The sequence below is a fragment of the Rattus norvegicus genome, chromosome 19 (assembly GCF_021556685.1).
Source record: "Rattus norvegicus strain SHRSP/BbbUtx chromosome 19, alternate assembly SHRSP_T2T, whole genome shotgun sequence".
Lineage (NCBI taxonomy): Eukaryota > Metazoa > Chordata > Mammalia > Rodentia > Muridae > Rattus > Rattus norvegicus.
In genome coordinates, this window is record NC_141552.1 from 21,966,466 (window position 1) to 21,987,448 (window position 20,983).

The window sequence follows — 20,983 nt, forward strand, 5'->3', positions numbered from 1 at the left end:
TGTGGTTCTTTATTTTCTTTCTCTAAAGCACAGAGGGCTAGGGTGGATCTCAGGGCTTTGAGCATGTTCGGCAAGTGCAGTCACACTGAATTAAATCCTAGGGCTGGAACCCTATTAATCTTCTACAGAATTATAGAGCAGCCTGGATGAAGACTCTCAGCTGAAAATGTGGACAACTCAAGACAGGTACTGGACAATGGCTGTCAGACTTGACTGAAGACTGGAAATGTTTTGCTATCTCACAGGAAAAGAAGGCCCCTCCCACTACACTGTACTCTAAGGACATTTTATTCAGGATAGGATGACATGAACTATTGTCTCATGTCACAGATGTCAGCACAAAGTATCCAAGGTATTGTATGCCAATGGTAGCATCAACAGAACAAAGCACACAGTGTCATGAAGACATAAATTATGAGTTTGTGTAGCAAGACCCAGGCCTCTTCCAGGTTCTTAGATAGTAACTGAGAACCTCAAATACGGTAGTGATGTGATAGTGTGGTGTAAATCTAGTTACAACTAGTTTTGACACAGATGACACTTTTTGTGTCATGGTCAGCTTATAGTGAATGACTAGACCTAAGCATGAGAATAACCAAATACTACATTGCTTCTCTAGCTGCTGAGCTTCTAAAAGCCCTGGGGTGACAGCAAGCTTTTGTGGACATACTGGATTGGTTCTTCTGTACTTTAACTCTCTGAGTCACCTGCACTCTCAGCAAGTTAGATGAATTCCACAAATTGGAAATCAGTCACCTGGAAAAAATACATTCTCAATACGATCCCAGATTGGCCATGGAAAAAGGGTAGCTTGAACTGTCCCACCTCGGTTGGGCTTGCACAGGCCTGCTCTCCAAAAGAAACCTGTGTTCACAGCTGCAGGCTGTATTCACTATGGATGCTCTTGAGGTTCCTTCCTAAACTGCTTAGATTACAATAATTTTCTTGCTAACAATCAAAAAACTGATTATGCCAAGCTGGCCTACAAGAAGCTAGTTTCTATTCTGTATTTTATCAGATGTGCAGAATACATATGGTCATCATTGATAACAGGTGAATGATCTGCTCTAATATGGACACTAAGTGATGCTGGAGGACGATCCTGACCCACAATGAGCAGTGGGGACACCAGAGCCCTGTAGGGATGCCTGGCAACCTAACACATTGAGCATGTATGGCTCAGTAAGTTCCCTGTGAACACACATCTCCTGAGATCTCTCTATTTAATCATAGGTGATCCTGTCCACCTAATACAGCACCTCATGTGGAATAACAAAAGCAACCTGCAGGAGCTGTGGTGACGACTCACAGGGTAGAGCATCTGCTGCTCTCTCAGAAGAACCACATGGACCCTAACAATTGGGTAAAGTGTGTCAGTGATTACATCATAAAGTGTGTGTCCGAGGAACAGCCACATTCTCCACACAAAAGACACTGTCACACTGAGTACCCCTTGGTGACTTTGAATTCACTTATTAGCCCAGGATCCATGGAACATGCAGAGATCCATGTGTAGCTGTCAGTTCTAAGTCCACAGGAGGGGACAGAACCCTTGAGTAAGAATGATGGTCTTAAGAGTCAAGAGATAGAATTCAATTTTTATTCATAACAAATACATTTTTACAACAAAACAGGATTAAAATGAATAAAAATATTTAAAAATATTTGAAAGTAAAAATAGTAACAAGAACATATAAATATGAAACAACAAAAAGAAAACTTCAATTAAAATCATGACAAAAATATTTCTAAAAGCATATTCTTAAGGAACATTTAGAAGCACAGATGTATTGCTGTTTCTCCTCTAGCCCACATAATGAAAGGCGGTCCCCCAAGTTGTCTCTCAAGTGCTGTTTTCTGAGAAGAAAGTAAGACTTCAATCAGTCAGGCTGGCTTAGTGGTATATAAATTTAGCGTCTCTAAGAAATGACAAATTAACTCAGAGGATGAATACTCATCCAAAAAATGTTGTTACCATTCAGGATGTTGGTCATCAGGGACTCCTGAGAAAGCAACTTATTCTTCAGGAAGCTCTCTTACTGCTGTGTGTCCAATTCCAGCTCTCTTGCACTTTCTGAGACCTGGGAGAGGAAGGCAGTTTTTCAGACACTGATTTGGTGGGGAAATGCAAGCCAGCTGTCAGAATGCTGCCTTCTACCACCTCAGTTCTATTGGACAGTCGACATGGACATTTTAAGTGATATCATTGTTGCTAACTCTGTGGGCAGGGCAAAATCTCCAGAGAGCCTCACAGTAATGTGGGCTGACAATATGGGACCCAGACTTATACCAGTGCAAAACAAGAACAGGGCAATGGCAAGAGACATCATCAGGTTGCAGGAAGAAAGGAGATGTCCATATGTCACCAAGGATAAAGCCAATGACAAGTACTAATTTGACATTTGCACTTGGTTCTTATCCCAAAGGTGCTTCCTACACAAGAGATCACATGACCACAGAGTGTCATTTGTCAAAGAACCAAGAACTTGTTCAAAACTCTACATAGGATCCAATGTATCACATGGATATGCAATAATATGATATGTTATTCATCTGTCACCATTTCTAGACTGCAGCTTCAAAACGAGCAGCAAAATATGCTTGCACAATAATTCAGTTTCTGAAAAGTGGTTAACTTCCCAGAATACTTGTGCATAGGCAGAGCAATGAACAATTCCATTACATGAGGTGGTTGGCTGGTTGTGAGTGTAAATTAGAAAGGTGGTAAGAGAAGCAAAGATGTATCAAATTGGCAAATTTTATCAGATATTGTTAAGCTAACAGGTCCCTACCTGATAATGCTGGTTCTGTCCGTTGATGGTCTTTATCTTTCTTGTTAAAGTCAACCAAATATTTCTGGTTCAGTGCACAATCAAGATGTACCTCCTTGCTCTCCTGCTTCAGTGGGACCAACTTCTTCCTACATGTGTTCTCCATCAGGAGCTGGCTGAGCAGGTTTCTGGAAATACAGTCTGCATAGTAAGATCATGCTGGCCCTTTCTCCCATTCCTACTCCCAAGTCCCACTAACTCTACCAGGTCCCAGATACCCATGAAGACTTAATAAAATGCATCTTGATACATATAAGGCTGCTGCACAGAACATAAAGTGTTAATTCGGGGAAGAATAAATTGTTTGCTTGGCCTGACACCAATTAGTGTCCACACCTCTGAGAAAGAACATGGATCCACAACTATCCATGAAAGCCCAATGCATGGGGGCAACATGAATTAGTACTGGGCCAACACCCTCAAAAGAGGTCAGTAGAACCAAGAGAAGGTCATGCTAACCATGTGGTCCACGCACTGAGTGTTGTAAAACCTGGTGTGACACCATAGGTCCAGGTCAGCCTAATAAACTTCTGCTGACTTCAATCAGTGCTGTTCTCTCTAGAGCTTTTGAAGATGCCTCGACAATCCTGGGATGAGGAACAGTCTTTTATGGAACTGAAAACTGAGTCCTAATGACCCTGGAACACTGATGGGTAAATAGCACAAGAGATAGAACCAGAGCTGAAGACCGTCCAATCCAGAACAAAGAAAGTCAGAAATGGCCATTCCACAAGTGATAGCCTTTCTGACCAGGACTTACCTAGAGAAGGTAATCTCCTTCTTCAGCTTATGGTTGTTCTCATGGACCTCAGTGTTCTCCATCTCTAAGTTGTGCAGAATTGACATGACCGCCTCCTCCATTCTCTCCAGGTCTTCATAATATGGATTTGGCCTGAAGTGTGACCTGGCCCCAAATGATAGAATACAATGAACATCGGCATTTAGGAATATATGAACTCAGGGTGGGTCCTAAATTACCCCAGGCTGCTGCCTGGATCTTCCAGCACTCAGTCACCTGCCTAGCAAGTACAGAGACTCACCATAAACTCACTGCAATTACAATCTTGCAAAGCCACCAGCTGTCAAGGGCTTTGCAAATGCACACTGGGAACTCACTCTCCCTGACTTTATCCCTGAATTCTTCATTCAGACCACAAGTTCTGCTTTAAAATAAATGGAAGCAGATGAGTCCATTTTCAATCTCACTCCTCAGGAAGGGTCAGGTTCTGAATCTCCACTATATGGGAGGTGAGGTTTAGCACAGGGTGGTTAGGGAGGCACAGCTTTCTAGAACCCAAAACCTTAATAGGATAAGAAGGTGACCTTGCAGACCCAGGAATGAAACAAGAGCATTTGGAGCGATTCATACCTGTTCTTCATGGATCTCTCTGTCAGAAACCTCAGGCGATCTCTCAGGTCATTTCTCTCCTCGGTAATGAGCTGCAGCTCTTTAATCAGCCTCTCCTTTTCCTTCTTGGCCTGATTCTCGCTTAGTTCAGTGCCAGGGGATGATGTTTCTCTCCCAGCGTCTGTAGGTAGAAGAACACAAGTGAACCTGCATGGGGAGAATGCATAGAGTGTTCATAGACCTCAGTGAGGCCTAAACAGGAGAATAAGCCAGGAACCTAGTGTCACTGCTAGGCGATTGGTATATGCTTAAGAGGCCTCCTCAGTGGATCTCAGTTCTCCCACTACTCTATAGATACCAAGAGACATAAGCAGCCAGGTGTTCCCTATGCCGGACATCACGTGCTTACATGTACCACGGAGATAGCTTCTCCAGGATTATCATCAGCTGAACAGGGTACAGCTTGGTTTCAGGACCCTCACTCATGTGGCTTCAGAACTCAGATGATAAATTCACCATCCAGAAAACTTGAGTGATTGGAGACACTCAGATGCCCTACCCTGATACTCTAAGCCAACAACTTTGGATTTAAAACGCATTTCCGGGGAGGATATGTTCAACAGACTTATCAGTGTCCCTATGTGAAATACCAAATGCCCCAGAAGTGCGAATAGGTTACAGGCTGAATCTTGGTCTACACGATCCAAATAGTTTTGGTATTTTAGAAACATGTTTGTAACACACACTCTAATATATAAAGCTAACGATGACCCTGCCAGTTAGAAGAAATCAGAGAAGGTCTAAGAACATAAGGTTATTGCCTGGAGCACAATCTCTCCCTGTTACTACTGTCAGATACCCACTGTATTTAAAGAAGCAATGATAGTGAAATACATTGCTGCCCTATCCAAACTCAGAAAAGGTGGACCCTCCATGACTACTGATGAGGTTATTATATCAATGTAACATAACAAATGAACTGAAAAGTAAAGACCAGAAGTCCACAGTATAATAGCATTGGCCTTACCATATCCTCCCAGTGGGGATGGGGAAACTAAAGTTCTGAAATCCTGACTTTCAGGAATTGTGATATTCATGGAAATTCAATTCCTTTTCAGATGCTCCAGTTGTTGTGGCCCATTGCTAGAAAGGTCAGCTTAAGCCCGCAGCCACACTGGCAGGAAGCTCAAAATACACTGCCCAGAACTTACTCCACATTCCCCAGAAGTGCTGTCTTTGTCCATCATTACTTTGAGACGAAAGGCCAGACTCCTTCACTCTAGTCTCTCCAGAATCGACGTTCCCCCTCCCAAAACGCTTGCGAAGACGGGAAAACATGTCTTAGCTTGTAACTGCCAGACTCAGACTGAGAGAAACTAGGGCACTGGTCGTCATTACAACACTGGTGACATCACAGAGGATTCCAGAACTCTCTAGGAGACAATAGAATGTCCAAGAAGGGACAGCTGATGTCATGGGGAGCAGACTTTGCCTCCCTGCTAATGTTCTCCCTGTACTGAGCATAAGCAGAGGTGCCCTTTCCAGGAGACTTTCCTGGGGCAGAGCCACTGAGCATCTCCTGCTTCCAAAGCCAAATTTTCCTCAAGGCTTGATTATAAAAACCTTAGTAATTTCTATGCATCTAAATGAATGTTTCCTTTCAAATCTTTCCCAAAAAATGTCTCATCCTAACTCAAATTGTCCTCATTCACCAATGTTAGCCATTAAAACTTCCTGAGATTTCACACCAGCTTGAATATGCAGTCAAAAGTTCTCCTGTCTCATTCTGTACAGGTGCTTTATATCACATCAAGAAATAGTCTGCATGGTAGGTTACAACATGCGTGTGTATTAGGGGAACACTCATGAAGTCATGTGCTTAGCAATCGACAATTGCCAGAAAATTCCTTAGGAGAAAGAGTTGAAGTCTTTAAGGTGCTAGGAAAAGTGTGGAGACCAGTTGGCAGAGGAAAATGCAATATTGGAGACACCAGTGAAGGGAACCTCATGCTGCTTGTGGGGTTCTGCTCTCTGCACCAATGTCGCTAAAGGAGCACTGATCACAGGCCTGAGTAAGATGTACCATGAGCTTCTATCAGAAAAATAAAATAAACAAGAGATATAGAGGGTGCACAGAAATGTCTAAAATGAGGCTATAAACATCATTAAGTGGATAGAGTAAGGTCCCAGCACCTGTACACTGGGAAATGGCCACCACACCAAACACAAAAGTAGTAACACCTTTATCATAGTAAAACACATTTATAATAGTAAAAAATGAATACTTTATAGAATGCACCCACTAACACTGATTGATCACATCCGTAGTTCAAATTTTGGGGGCAAATTCATGGCCTTAACTACCTTTGTCTCAACTTATATAGCAAAAAATAAGAAAGAACAAGAAAAGACAAAGTCAAAACTAAAAGCTCAAGCTTCTCATATGAGGATTGCAGGAAGTGTTATATGGGAGTCAGTTCTGATTAGGCCATTTTAGATAGAACAGTGCATAGTGACCCTTAATGTGATGGGCCCTATATAAAGCTTTTTGCAATATTGGAATTTTAACAAACCTCATCCAGTATGTACGGAAGAGGCAAAGATGTGATCACCATGTCCTTACTCTGTATCAGGTTATTTTTCTGCATCCTTGATTGTCAGGCATAGAACAGCAACAATCTGAAATAGCTGGTAGACATGGAAAAACATGGCTAAAACTATAGTTGTGGGTTACACACCTCAACTGTGAAAGGCTAATGCTGTGTGCACAGTCCTTGGAGGCCACTCTTTTAAGCCTAATTATTTCAAACTGAAAGGAGGTTTATCTGAGCTCAAAGTGATCCTGGCCAGCCAGGTAGAGGGCAACATGTGATACTTGAGACCCTGTTTTAAACCAGCACAGAAATCCACACTTCATTCAAAGCATCATCTACGAATTCTCGATTATTTACCATTCTCTCCCTACCAGTCGTTCTGTTTGGAATGGTAGAAAACAACTGGAACTGATCTTTCTATTTTAAGGACCTTGATCTCTCTTTTTTTAGGTCCACATTAAGAGTGCATACAAATGGACATCACCATCTGAACATCTTAGTATTATCTACTCTGTATATATAGCATAATACTGTGCCTATGACAGTCTTAAGCTTCCTTGAGTGTAGTTGCCCCATCAAGAAGTGTGAAGTTCTGAGTTCAAACCCCAGTGATGCTTTAAAGGTACTAGAAGAAAGCCATCAGAGATACTCCACTTCTTTGTCCTTAGATTAAATCAAGTTGACACAATGTGAACCTGGTGGGCTATTTAACCAGCATCTTTCTCCCAACCCCACTTCCACGAGTTCAGTCCATGGCAGAATTCATCCCCCACCATCCTAGATATTTCTGTGTATATTTCTACAAGAGCCAGGTTTCTTTTTTTTTAACAGAATTAGTTGTAGGCAATCAACTGCTGCCCTATGTGAGAAATGATTAGTATCTATTGCAACTTACCACAGTGTATTTGTGTATACAAGTACATTATTGGAAATCCAGCATTACTGAGGGATTGGAAACCAGTGCTGTGGCCTTGCCTTTCTGTGCCTCTTCCTGGCTCACAGGCAGCTGGGGGCAGACCTTGAGTTCCTCTTCAGGGACAGAGTGATGGTGAATGGGCACTGAGCAGGCAGAGAAACACAGCTGAGGCAGCTCCTTTCAGTTATTAAACACATCATCTCCTTCCGATCTTAAGGGCTATTGCTGAGGTCTTGCCCCCATACCTACCTTAATAGCAGTGAATTTGTTACACAGCAGCCAGCTCTTTCCTATTGCTCTGTAATACGCCTCCACATCATGGATGCCAAGAAAAACACTAACAAAGAACAAAAAACTCTGACGTTGAACTGTGTGGTGCTGGTCACATACCCTGTTATGTTCTGTATGTTATGAGGTTTGTTAATCTTAACAAGTTCGCCAAGTGTATTCTTCACATAGGACCCAATAGATTCAAGGAAAATAGGAACAATTATGTGTAAAATGGCCTGAGTCAGGGCCCACAGACCGAAGCATTTCCAACACTTGTGCACCAGCCCATGTGGATTTTGCAATGAGCGGGGCCTAGCAATGTCCAGTACACAGTTGTGAGCTGTTGCTCTGGTTGAACTGTATTGGTGTGTGCATTAATAAACTACACCTATTTAAATGAATTCAGTGTCCTGTGGTTTGAATCCAGACCCCTTGACACCAGGTCTTCCCTTCTGCAGCACTCGGGAAAAAGGCTAAGTTTAGGAAAGGTGACCTCTTGTCATAAGTTATGTGACAAGAGGGATGGTGAATGATCCCTTGTGATAAGAATCAAGGTTTCCTCTGTGGTATTTAGGTCTATACTGGCCCTGTGCAACAACTTCAAGAACCCATTTCTGATTTTCCTTGGGATTCCCGTGATGATACACTCAGACAGGATTGGAAACAACCAAAACGGTGGTCAGACTTGATTTATAAAATGTAGGTAACATTGCAAACTTATGTTGTAGGATATTTGATCATATTGTCATCCCCAATATTGTGTTATTTACTTAGAAAAATACCTTCTGGCTGTGTAGTTCAGTACTAGCACCAATATTTAACCCTAGAGCTATTTTTGTTTGTTTGTTTGTTTTTTGTTTTTGTTTTTGGATGAACAAGTACTTTCCTATTTTGTGGCCCAGCCCTATCTCTTACTTCTTTGCACAGTCATAGAGAGACCTCAAACATATACTCAGACAAAGCCAGGGGAGTGTATAAAAGGGCCTAAGGCAATACCACATAATGACATTGAAAGTGGGCTCTCTTCTTCATGCACGCCTCCAGCTCTCCTGACATCTACATGAATTATAACTCCTAATGCAGTGTAAATGATGTCTGCGCTATTGCTGAAGGAATCATGAGAATAACAACTGTAAACATTCCACCATGGATAGAATTTGTGGAAAGAGGCAACTGGCAGCCAATGAGAGGGCTCTACAGTTAAAGGTGCTTGCTGTCAAGTCTGATGAGCTTGACTCAATCCCCAGGACCCACGTGGTAAAAAGGAGAGAACCAAGGGACAAGCTGTCCTCTGGCTTCCACTCATGTGCTTACATGTATGTGAGTATATATGTATATGTCTGTATGTACGTGTGGATATGAATGTGTGTATGCATGTATGTGTATACGTGTATATGTATATGTGTGTATATGTCTGTCTATATGTGTGTATAGGTGTATTTGTATGTGTGTATATGTATTGTATGTGTGTGTATGTGTGTATGTATATGTGTATGTGTGTATGCATGTATGTGTGTATGTGTGTATGTGTGTGTATGTATGTGTGTATGCATGTAGGTGTGTATATATCTGTGCATGAGCATGAATGTGTATAGTCATGTATATGCATGTGTTTTCAGGTACGTGTATTCGTGTTTATGTACGAATGTATGTGTGTATATGTATGTATGGACACACAAACACACACAATGTTAAATCATAAAAAGCTCCTTGGAGTATTCACCGTGCCTGGATAAGTGGTGACCATGTGGGGGAAACACATGTCCATGTAAGCACACCTGTTCACGTGCACTGAGCAATGCCCAGCCTGGTCTTGAGCTCACTACCTGCCCAACGATGAGTTTCTGCCCACCTGGTCTTCTCAGAGCCAGGCGACGATTGTTCCTGCCATTCCAGTTCTGTTCCAGTTTCTCATGCCACAAACCTTCTAGCTTGAATCGCACCTACTGACGCAGGAACCTAACAGCCTCCAACCCAGTGAAGTAAGTAAACTTCTTCCTGACATCCTCAGGCTTGGTGTCCCCCATGAGTCACAGGGAGGAAGGATGGCATGCACCAAGGAGAAGGGCCATGGGCAAGGAAGACAGGATCATAAGTCAGTCATCTCTGACACCAGCAAAGTGTGTGCTTCAGAGCTGGCTCTGCTCACTCTTGTCCCAGTGGCAGGACTTAAGAGTGGTGCATACCTGTCACCCAGCGCTCAGAGATGTCTGAGGCATGAGAACCAGGAGTTCATGGCCATCGTAACTAATGGTGAGATCAAAGCCAGCCTGGGCTGCATGAGACTCAGTCTCAAAGCAGGCAAGGAGGAACTTGCTATATTTGAGCAAGGAAGCTGCCATCCTCCTGGGTTCTAAACATTCACTGCAATACAGAAAGATGCTAGGGCTAGTGTGGCAGAAAGTAGGAGACAGAGAAGCCAGGTTAACCCTCCCTAATCTTCTCATGCTGTGTGAGCTATGAGTAGATGGTGCCCTATACACTGTGGACAGGATGGTCTCTCAGACAGTTCAGAAAGCCATGGAGGACTCCAGCAATTCTCCACTTGGGTGTCACTTGAGTCTTATATGTGTGTGTTTACAAGCCAAAACATAAAATCCATAGGTGACTGTGTGAATTCAACATGGCCCAGCCATGTGCTGGAATATTATTCAGCCTTACATAGGATTCAGATTCTGATCCTTGAACAGGAATGAGAATGGTAGCCATTCTCCTAAGTCAGACCTCCAGGCAGTGCAAAGACAAACTAACACTGTATGACACCACTGAGGGCTGCAGTGTCACCAGTTATATAAAGACAGAAAGCAGGAAGGTTTACAGAGCCCCAGGGGTGACATGGAGGGGGGAGGTTGGAGGGTAGGTGTGTAAGTGGGACTGAGCCTCAGAGGAATCAGACATGGCTGCAGAATATGCATGTGGCTGCCTCCCATACCTGTGGGTGCTGCCTCCTCAGAAAGGCAAATACAGCAAAAGAAAGGACCAGAGGGGACAGGCTCTGACCTCCTGTAGACACACACAAATGACGTGACAGAATGTGCACACTGCTGCCTTGCTGCAGGAGCAGTTGAGCTTCCAGAAGGGTTGAAAGAGGCTGGAAGGGCTGAGCATGGCACTGAGTTCAAGGACATAGCTTTAGGTCCTGGGGAACCTACGGTGCCCAGGCCCCATCCTGCTGATACTGAGGGACACAGCTGACATTCAGGGTGATGGCTGGGCTGGGCTGGGGAATAGGTGTCCACTCTCACCTGCTCCAGCTTGAAGGTGTGCTGGATGAAGTAGAACTGCAACTACTTGTTGGATTCATTGATGCAAATCTGCTGGAAGCTATTCTGTTCAAAGTCCTCAAATCTGAAAATGGCCAAGACACCAATGGGCAAGCACTGGGAGACAAGGTGTGGTTATAGCCGGGGCCTCCTGGAAAGACTAGCCCTCCTGAGAGGAGTTGCAGCAGAGGGGGTGTGTTTTCCTGACCTGTTTGGTACCCAGTGTTTTTTACCAAGGGTTCCTTTGTTACTTCTTGATGGAACCAGGCCTGCACATATGCAGGAAGCATTGGGGTGGAACCTAGGCTTGGTGCCCACATGCTGGCATCGCTGAGGGTGAAGCCTCGCCTATCACACTTCCAGACACCGAGTGCAGATGCCTGGGTTCCTAGAGAATGGCGGTTCTTACCCTTCCTAACACTGTGACTCTTTATTTCACTTCCTCATGTCGTTGTCATCCCAACATAAACTTATTGGAGAGCTACATCATAAGTGTCACTTTGTTACTGTGAGGAACTGTAATGTAAATGTCTGGTGTGCAGGAGCTCTGATGTAGAACCCACAGATTGAGAGCAGCTGCTGTAGAGGATGAGAGTCCCCTGCCAGCCCTGGTGTTTGCAGAGATCCCGTGGGTTCCTAGTCTCCATGGCTTTCCCAAGGACAGGGTTTATTCTTGGCCGTCTCAGGGCCTGGGACCTCACAGAAACAGCCTCTCCCATATCCTTACTGTTGAGAGTGTGGTTGGTCCTCAGCACAGTCCAGTCAAACAAGGCGCGGTATAGACACTTGGCCAGGGGTCTCCTGCAGTTATGGCCTCTGGACAGAGGGGTTTCTTACCTGGGGTGGGGCAACCGTGCCAGGTACAGGCAGTGATGCTCAGAGTCAAGACCTAGTTTTGTCTTATTTTCATAGACAAAGTTGCCCAGGCTGGCCTCGAACTTGCCGTGTAGCCAAGGATAATTAAACAACTGATCCTACTGCCTCTACCCCCCATGGCCTGGCATTGCAGATGAGTGTCACCAGAGCTGGCTTGTCACAGCTGCTATACGGCTCTAAGTCAGGGGCCTCATGTGCAGGAGTTTTATGACTGTGCCATCCCAACCCCGCAACCAGGGTTTTCACCTTTCTCCTGCTGAAGTCTGCTTAATCCTACCCTGGCCCCAGGACACAGCAGCTGTGGGAGACTCAAAGTCTGGGGCTTCAGCACAGCATGGGTACACAGCATGGCATGCAGCCTACACGGCTGTGAAAAAGCCAAGGAAGTGCTTCTCAGCTCACCCCCTGTAGGAGTGTCTAGCCCATCCTTCTCTCCATGGACGCAGACATCTGCTTCCAACTGCCCGACATGTCCCTCTGGTTTTGACTTTCCTGGATGCCATGTCAATGCCACCACACAGAGTGCTGCCTCTACTGGGGACACTCACACAACCTCTCTGGGGGACATCTGAGCCAAGCAGGGATTGGGTGCACTGCAGAGAGGTCAAGTCATGTCGTGAAGTACGTTGTCCCACAAAGGCTCACTGTTCAGGGAGTTGACTGGAAAAGTAAGCTTATGCCCCTGGGCAGGGTCCCCATAGGGAGTGTCCTACACCCTGCCATCAGGTCTATTCCTGGTGCCATGCAAATTCAATTTGCAAGACCCAATGCTCTGGAAATGTGAAGAGCTAACGGAAATGTACCAGGAAGTGCACACCATAGCAAAGGGAGAGGATGGCACAGAGACCTATGCTATGGGTTAAAGGGCACGGAAAGGCCACCTTGAGCACAGGGGTCAGTCACCTCTTTCACAAACAAGGCAAAGGTCAATGCTCTCAGCTCTGGGAGCCTAAAGGGCTCTGTGGCTCCTAAGCCCTGCAGCTGCAGCCAGAAGCAGCACTGAACAGGATGTAAATGCTGAGTATGGCGATGTCAATAAAACTTTATTTACAAAACCAAATTGGTGGTAGTGGTGGTAGTGGTGGTGGTGGTGGTGGTGGTGGTGGTGGTGGTGGTGGTGGTGGTGGTGGTGTCGGCGGACTGGTTCATTTCAAAGCATGCTGGAGTGGCATGGCCACTGAGCATCGGGAAACACAGAAAGGAATGCGACCGGACGCAGGGCTCCCAACACCCTAGACGTCGACCTATGGCACTGGAACAGGGTCCCTGAAGGTAAGTCTGGACAGTCAGATAAGGTAAGTACAATTTATTACAAGGAAATGGGACAAGATAAATCTTCTCTTCATCTCGCTATGCTTAAGCATCTTTAAGAGTGCAGGGAATTCATGTCTATCAGTCTGGTTTAGAAAAGTGTTTAGAGACAGCAAGAGTACACTCCATGGTTCCCTTACGAGGGTTCCAGGGATTCTGATATCTGGGTCAAAGTGAAAGTTAAGGAGAAAAAGGCTGTCAGGCAGGGCAAAAAGATTCCAATTTCTGGTCTCTTTGGGCTTTAATTTTTACTGTGTTCAAGGCCATGAATGCAGACAGGGTAATAACGAATACAGAACAAGAAGCTAGAGCTTCATTAAGACAAAACGAAAGTAAAAGTTTTGCCCTCTGCACCACTGCCTGAAGCAGGTTTTTCTAAGTCTTTTCCGAGGATGGCATGTTGACCATTAGATTCACAAGATGATAATGACGAATTCACCTGCTTTTTCTTTTCCTATAATTAGGCCAGCATTGATTCAAGGTGTGGCCCAACCGACTTATTATAAAGGATGATACTGGTTGGTTGAAAAAGGTAGTAGCTTTCTATGAACCATATATTAAGTTTTTATGTATATTAAAATTAACATTGGAAAGAACAATGGTAGGAGAGGTAGCTGGAGGACAACTGCTGCAAATGCTTGCTTTTGAAAATGCTAATTAAGAGTACAGGAGAGCATTATTACCTATAAAGGAGGCTGGGGATATTAATGCTTATATGAAGGCATGCAAGGGTATCTTTTCTGAAAATGGAAAGATGCATATTTGGCACGTATTGATCCAGATAGAGTTATTAAATTATATGTTTAAATACTCTTGAATATCCTACAGGCACTTTCGCTCAGGATGAGTTGCCTTTAGAATGGGTTTATATTAAATAAAACTTTAACCAAACATTAACAATTAATGAGGAACAAATTTCTTTAATTATTCAGCAAGGCATACAAAGACCTGTTACTCTGTGGGGATATGATTGTGCTGCTATTGTTTTCCCATTAAGCAAAGATAAAGGGGAATATTTAATGCAGATGTCTGAGGTTTTTCAATTAGCCATGATTTCTTACACTGGAAATGTTGAATTTCATCCTCTCCATAGTAAATTGTGGGATTGCTTTAAAAAACAAAAAAAATTTGATAAATACACTAATTTCTGTTGATCCATTACCATCAGCCCTTACTGTGTTTACAGATGGCTCTAACACCAAGATGGCTTATTGGACCAAAGATTAATTTTGGGGACAAGAATCTTCTTTTGGGTCAGTACAACAAAATGAATTATTAGCGGTAATTAATGTATTCCAGGATTTTACTCATGATGTAAAAATATTATAGCTGAGTCCGCTTATGTTGTAGGAGTAGTACAGAATATTGCGACTGCTGTTGTTTCTACATCTAAGCCTATATTAAATGTTATTCTCACATATTAAAGGACTATTGTTATTATGAAACTCTAGAATATTCATTACACATACTAGATCACATTCAAAATTTCCAGAATCTTTAACACTTGGCAATCATATGGTAGATCAATTAGTGGCATTTGCTACCCCAGAAGAACACAGTCATAATCATGCCAATACAGGATATTTACATATTAAATATAAGATCCCCTATTCTCAAGCCAAACAAATTATTGCTAATTGCCTATGTGTCAGTCTTCACGTATAAAATGTATTCCATCTCAAATTAATCCCAGAAGGATGCAACTTAATACATCGTGTCAGATCGATATAACCCATATTACTGAGTTTGGTCGCCTTTCACATATAGATGTAAGCATAGATAATTTTTCAAAATTTGTGTGGGCTACACCATTGCCAGGAGTACGCACTGCTCATGTTATACAGCATCTATTGGAAACTTTTGCTGTTATGGGACTGCCTTCTAAAATTAAAATTGATAATGGACAACATATATTTCTTATCAATATAAACAATTTTGTCAACGATATCATATTGTACATATTACTGGTACAGAACACAATACACAAGGACAAGCTTTTGTTGAAAGAATTCACCATACCCTGAAATGACAAATTATAAAATTAAAAAGGGGGAAAAGAGATGGCCTTATGCAACCTGAATGGAGTTTGCAGACCAGTCCCAGGGCTATATTGGCACAAGCATTATACGTTATTAATTTTCTTAATTTACCACAAGGTGAAGTTATATCAAGAGCCAATAGACACTTTGTTGAACTTCCCCCAAGAAGGCATGGAAAAGACAGTATGGATAAAAATTGCCTGGGATGCTGAATGGCAGGAAAGGACATCATTGTATATAGGGGAGAGGGTTTTGTCTCATTACAGGATGGGAGACTATTCTGGTTACCCGGGAGATGGATCCAAGCACAGAATAATAAGAACTGCTCCCTACCCTCAAAGGAATCCAGTTAAACCAGCTACATTTTCTCCTGATGGATGTTCTCAGGAGATGAGGAGGTGTCCTCCATTACTGAGGCCCTGGCTTCTCTTAGTGTCCACAAACAACAATGGATAAGGATCCGTGTAGTGACAACCCTATTACCTATGTGGGGTCAGGTGAAGCGATTAAGCACTGAAAGGAATAATTTTGTCTCCTTCAGGAAAGTCCTTTACGGCTGAGCACTTATTCTTAGCAATGTGTGTTTTACTCATGGTTTCTTCTGCTGCGGACAATGCCAGTTATCGGGCTTATATTGCTTATCATGATGAAATCCTACTACTTTTCTGTTAGTAAATATATGGATAATGACACAGAACATGATTGGAAGTTAATTCAAGCCTATTTAGAGGGTAATGAAAGTGCTTCAAAAGTAATTAATGCCTTGAAATATGATGTTCGAATGTCTTTTGGTAAACAGCTAGGAGATATGGAATAGCGAAATTATTGGCTGATCAATTGACAGGATTAGATCCCAAGGCTTGGCTTCAAAGGATTTTCCATAGCATGGGAGGAGCTAGTTTTGCCATAATCTTATGTACATTATGTATTATGTTGCTTTATTTTTACATGACTAAACCCCTACAAGGACCTTTAGCTATGTTATGTAAAGTGTTACTTTAAAACAAAAGAAAAAAGAAGGAATTGTTAAGACATAGAGATGCAGCTCCCAGGCAGGGTCAAGAAAGGCCTGGTGCCAGATTCAAGTAGGGGCTGGAATGCCGCCCTGGAGAAGAAAATGTTTTTCTCACTTGGCCTTAAATTATGTTCTGCTGTGTCCCGTTTTGTGGAAGTGGTTCTAACGCTCTCTTGGTAATGGTGAGTATATTTTGATTATAATAAGAGAGGTTATTTGTTATATGAATATTTTTAGAAGGAGCTTTCGTTTATTCGTCTTTCTTTGTTTAATCTTCCCTCATTGTTCCTGGTATCCTGGGAATAATGATCTTATGGTATCTTGACACAATGAAAATTGTAGTAATGCATATTCTTAGCTTAATAAGGATTAATAAAGCTTACAACTGCGTGCAGTTTCTTTTGCCTTTGCTCTGCACCCCCTGTGTCCTGGGGGTATGCGACCATACCCAGGGCCCCAACTCACTACACATTGACAATGGGTCACCGCACAAAACACAGAAGCATCTACCTTAGTCAAAAATGGACATTTTATTGAATGCACACACTAACACTGATTGATCACATCCATAGCTAAGATACTAGGGGCAGATCCGTGGCCCCAAATACATTCCTCTAAACCTATAAAGAAAGAAGGAAAGAAAGAAAGAAAGAAAGAAAGAAAGAAAGAAAGAAAGAAAGAAAGAAAGAAAGAAAGAAAGAAAGGAAGGAAGAAAGAAAGAAAGAAAGAAAGAAAGAAGGAAAGGAAAAAAGAAAGAAAGGAAGGAAGGAAGGAAGGAAGAAGAAAAAACACAAAAAACTTAAGCTTCTCATAGGAACTTCGCAGGAAGTGTTGTCTGGCGGTCAATTCTGATTAGGCCATTTTAGATGAAACAGTGCACAGTGACCCTTAATGTGATGGGCCCTATATAAAGCTTTTTGCAATATTGGAATTTTAACAAACCTCATCCAGAACATACAGCAGAGGCAAGGATGTGATCACCATGTCCTTGCTCTCTATCAGGTTATTTTTATGTGTCCTTGATTGTCAGGCATAGAACAGCAACAATCTGAAATAGCTGGTAGACATGGAACAAAGTGGCTAAAACTATAGTTGTGGGTTACACACCTCAACTGTCAAAGGCTAATGCTGTCCTCAGGACCTCGGAGGCCCCTCTTGTAAGACTATCTATTGGAAAGTGGAAGCAGGTTTATCTGAGTTCAAAGTGAACCGGGCCAGCCAGGAAGAGGGCAACATGGGATACTTGAGACCCTGTCTAAAACCAGCACAAAAACCAACCCTTCATTCAAAGCATCATCTATTAATTCTTTATTATTAACCACTTTCTCCCTACCAGCCTTTCAGTCTGGAATGGTAGAAAAGGACTGGGAATGTTCCTTCTATTCTAAGGACCTTGATCTCTCCTTCCTTATGTCCACATTAAGAACACATGCAAATGGATATCACCATCTGAACAACTTAGTATCATCTACTCAGTATATCTAGCCTAATACTGTGCTGTGACAATCTCAAGCTTCCTTGAGTTTCGCTGAACTAGCAAGAAGTATGAAGTACTGAGGCCACACCCCAGTAATCCTTTCAAGGGGTTAGAAGAAAGCCATGAGAGATGCTCCACTTCTTCGTCCTTAGATTAAATCACATTGACACAATGTGGGTGGACTATTTAACCAGACATGTTTCTCCCAACCCCACCTTTCTGAGTTCAGACCATGGCAGAATTCATGCCCCACCACCCTAGATATTGAGTTTTGTGATATGTAATTATTATTTAAACCTATGTATTAAATTTTGTCATTTTGTTAATTTTTGTGGTTTTCCCAGTCTTCTTTGATTAACTTTCCTAGTTTTATTAATTTATCCCCTGTGTTCTCTGGTATTTTGTCCTTCCCTTCAAACTAAAGTATTCCTTTTAGGATCCTCTACAGAGCTGTCTTACTGGTTACTCATATTTTGTTAAATTTATTTTTAGTATGCATTCGTCAGCACAGTAGCTGGGCAGCTGCCTGCCCTCCATGGTATCAGATCTACTTTCCAAACAATAACGCTCAACTCTTACAGGCTGTGTAGCATCTTGACTGTTTTTGTTCCACTTGGACAGCCCTCAGGACCAGGCTCTCCTCTCCCTTAACCATGGCTGCTGTCCTCTTCCTCTCTCCTCTCCATCACACACGTTCTTCCTTTATTCTCTGGCAGCTTCTTCTTCCTTCTTCCCTCCTCATGATCCTCTCTAGCAAAGCCCTCAAAGCTCCCCTCCCCCATCTCTCTGCTGTGCAGCTGTTGGCTGTTGGCTTCTTTATAATCACAGTTAACTGGGAACAGGGTCAGTTATTTGGGGTAAACCAGTCCTGAGTTCCACAAATTAGCATTAAAATAAAAGCAGAATTAGGCCAATCCACTACAGGGATTTTTGTTTGTTTGTTTGGTTGGTTTGGTTTAATTTTCATTTACCTTTTTACTTGTTATTTTATTTTTGGCTATTTTTTATTAATCGGTTATTTTATTTATTTACATTTCAACTGTTGTCCTGCTTTCTAGACTCCCCTCATCAAACCTTACATTCCATTTCTGCTCAGCTTTGCCTATGTGACAGTGCTCCTGCACCCACACATATCCATCCCCACCTCACACCTCTAGGATCTGCCTTTGGTGGGGCTACAGGCCTCACCTTGAACCATAGAGCATCCTTGCATACAGTTTGGCTGGCAGTTTGGCCCCTGGGAGCTTGGGGATTAGGGAAAGAAGATCTGTTCAGATATTAAAGCCAATGATTGCTGCATTCTCTTCTTTTTCTGGTTATAGGTGAAATTATGTTTGTGTGCTTCTCTTTTTTTAAATTATTGAGAGAAGATTAATTTCTTGGTTTTTCTTGGGTATAGTTTAGTTCATTGTCTTGGAGTTTTCCTCCTATTAGCCTCTGTTGTGCTTTCTTACAGAAAAGAATTCTTTAAATTTGGTTTTGTCATGAAATATCCTGGTTCCTCCTTTTATGGTGATTGATGATTATGCTGGATATAGGAGCCTGTGCCTGTATTACATCTGCCCAAGATTTTCTGACTTTTAGAATCTCTGTTGAGAAGTCTGGTGTAATTCAGATACGTCTCAATTTATTTGTTACTAGATATTTATACCTTACCCCTTTTAATGTTCTTTCTTGAACTGTGCATTTAGCGTTTTAATTATTATGTGAATGGAGGAATTTTTCTGGTACAAGTAGTTTGATGTTCTGTAGGCTTGTTGTACCTTTATTGCCTTTTCTTTCTTTACCTTATGAAAGTTTGCTGCTATGATTTGTTGAAGGTGTTTACTGGATCTATGAACTAGAAATCTTAATTCTCTTCTCTATCTATTATCCTTAGGTTTCAACATTTAATTGTGTCCTGAAATTCATGGATGTTTTGGATTCAATAAACCATACATGTTTATCTGAGATGGGTGTTTTGTGCTTTGTGGGATGACCTCCTTGACCCCAGGCTGCATGAAGAATCTCAGCTGACAATGGGGACATAAATCATGAGTTTGTGTAGCAAGACCCAGGCCTCTTCCAGGTTCTTAGATATTAACTGAGAACCTCAAATACAGTAGTAATGTGATAGTGTGGTGTGAATCTAGTTACTATTCTCTATTTTGATATAGATGACTTTTTTTGTGTCATGGTCACCTTATAATGACTAGAAGACCTAAGCTTGAGAATAACCAAAGACTACATTGCTTCTCTAGCAGCTGAGCTTTTAAAAGCCCTGGTGTGACAGCAACTGTTGGTGGACACTCTGGATTATTCCTTCTGTACTTTAACTCTCTGTGTCACTTCCACCATCAGTAAGTTAGTTCAATTCCATAAATTGGAAATCCATCACCTGGAAGAAATACTCTTTTTTTTAAAGATTTATTTATTTATTTATTTATTTATAGTATACAAGTACACCGTGACTGTCTTCAGACAGACCAGAAGAGGGCATCATATCTCATTACAGATGGTTGTGAGCCACCATGTAGTTGCTGGTATTTGAACTCAGGACCTCTGGAAGAGCTGTCAGTGCTCTTAACCACTAAGCCATCTCTTTAGCCCAAGAAATACTTTCTGAATATGATCTGAGATTGGCCATGGAAAAAGGGTAGCTTGAATTGTCCCACCTAGGTTCTGGGCCTGCCCAGGCCTGCTCTCCAAAAGAAACCTGTGTTCACAGCTGTTGGCTGGCTAAGAAAGATTTCACGAGACGTGATACACAGCCCTCGGACTTCTGCTTCAGTCATCTGCACAGTTTTTCCCGGACGATATCCTCATACCTCCAGCAGGCGGGTGATGAAGCTGTCTACTCTCAGCTCCCCTTCAGCCATCTTGTGGGCACCAGACTCTCCTCCCTGCAGCAGGAACAAGGGCTTCTCCATGGTGGCTGCAGCAGCAGTGGTGGTTTGGCATTCTCACCTAGGAGGCCCTATGCCTTTCTACCCCAGTTCCAACTGACCTCAGGCCCGGGCCTTCCCCCCATCCACTTCCCATGGAGCAGGGAGAGCAGCACCCA

At 42.6% G+C, this 20,983-nt stretch overlaps 2 protein-coding genes across 9 annotated transcripts in view; one reads left to right on the top strand and one right to left on the bottom strand.

Moving 5' to 3' along the window:
- Nucleotides 1-1,587: 1,587 nt before the first annotated feature.
- LOC147999107 (uncharacterized) overlaps nucleotides 1,588-20,983 on the bottom strand; it is a 924,037-nt gene continuing 904,641 nt past the window's right edge. For 2 of the 4 annotated variants that reach the window (XM_087596181.1, XM_087596180.1), the window contains 5 exons: nucleotides 4,201-4,360; nucleotides 3,592-3,735; nucleotides 2,793-2,959; nucleotides 1,976-2,081; nucleotides 1,589-1,857 (listed from right to left, as the gene is read on the bottom strand). In XM_087596181.1, the coding sequence (XP_087452307.1) occupies nucleotides 2,017-2,081; nucleotides 2,793-2,959; nucleotides 3,592-3,735; nucleotides 4,201-4,211 (387 nt within the window). In that variant the 5' untranslated portion in view covers nucleotides 4,212-4,360 and the 3' untranslated portion in view covers nucleotides 1,589-1,857; nucleotides 1,976-2,016. Of the gene's footprint in view, nucleotides 2,082-2,792; nucleotides 2,960-3,591; nucleotides 3,736-4,200; nucleotides 4,361-20,983 lie in introns of all 4 variants that reach the window. The other 2 variants (XM_087596179.1, XM_087596178.1) reach the window with 2 other exon arrangements.
- Nucleotides 13,188-20,983, top strand: part of LOC147999108 (disks large homolog 5-like) — a 76,459-nt gene continuing 68,663 nt past the window's right edge. For 2 of the 5 annotated variants that reach the window (XM_087596166.1, XM_087596168.1), the window contains exon 1: nucleotides 13,191-13,370. The gene's annotated coding sequence lies outside the window, so the exon portion shown is untranslated. Of the gene's footprint in view, nucleotides 13,371-14,595; nucleotides 14,663-20,983 lie in introns of all 5 variants that reach the window. The other 3 variants (XM_087596169.1, XM_087596165.1, XM_087596162.1) reach the window with 3 other exon arrangements.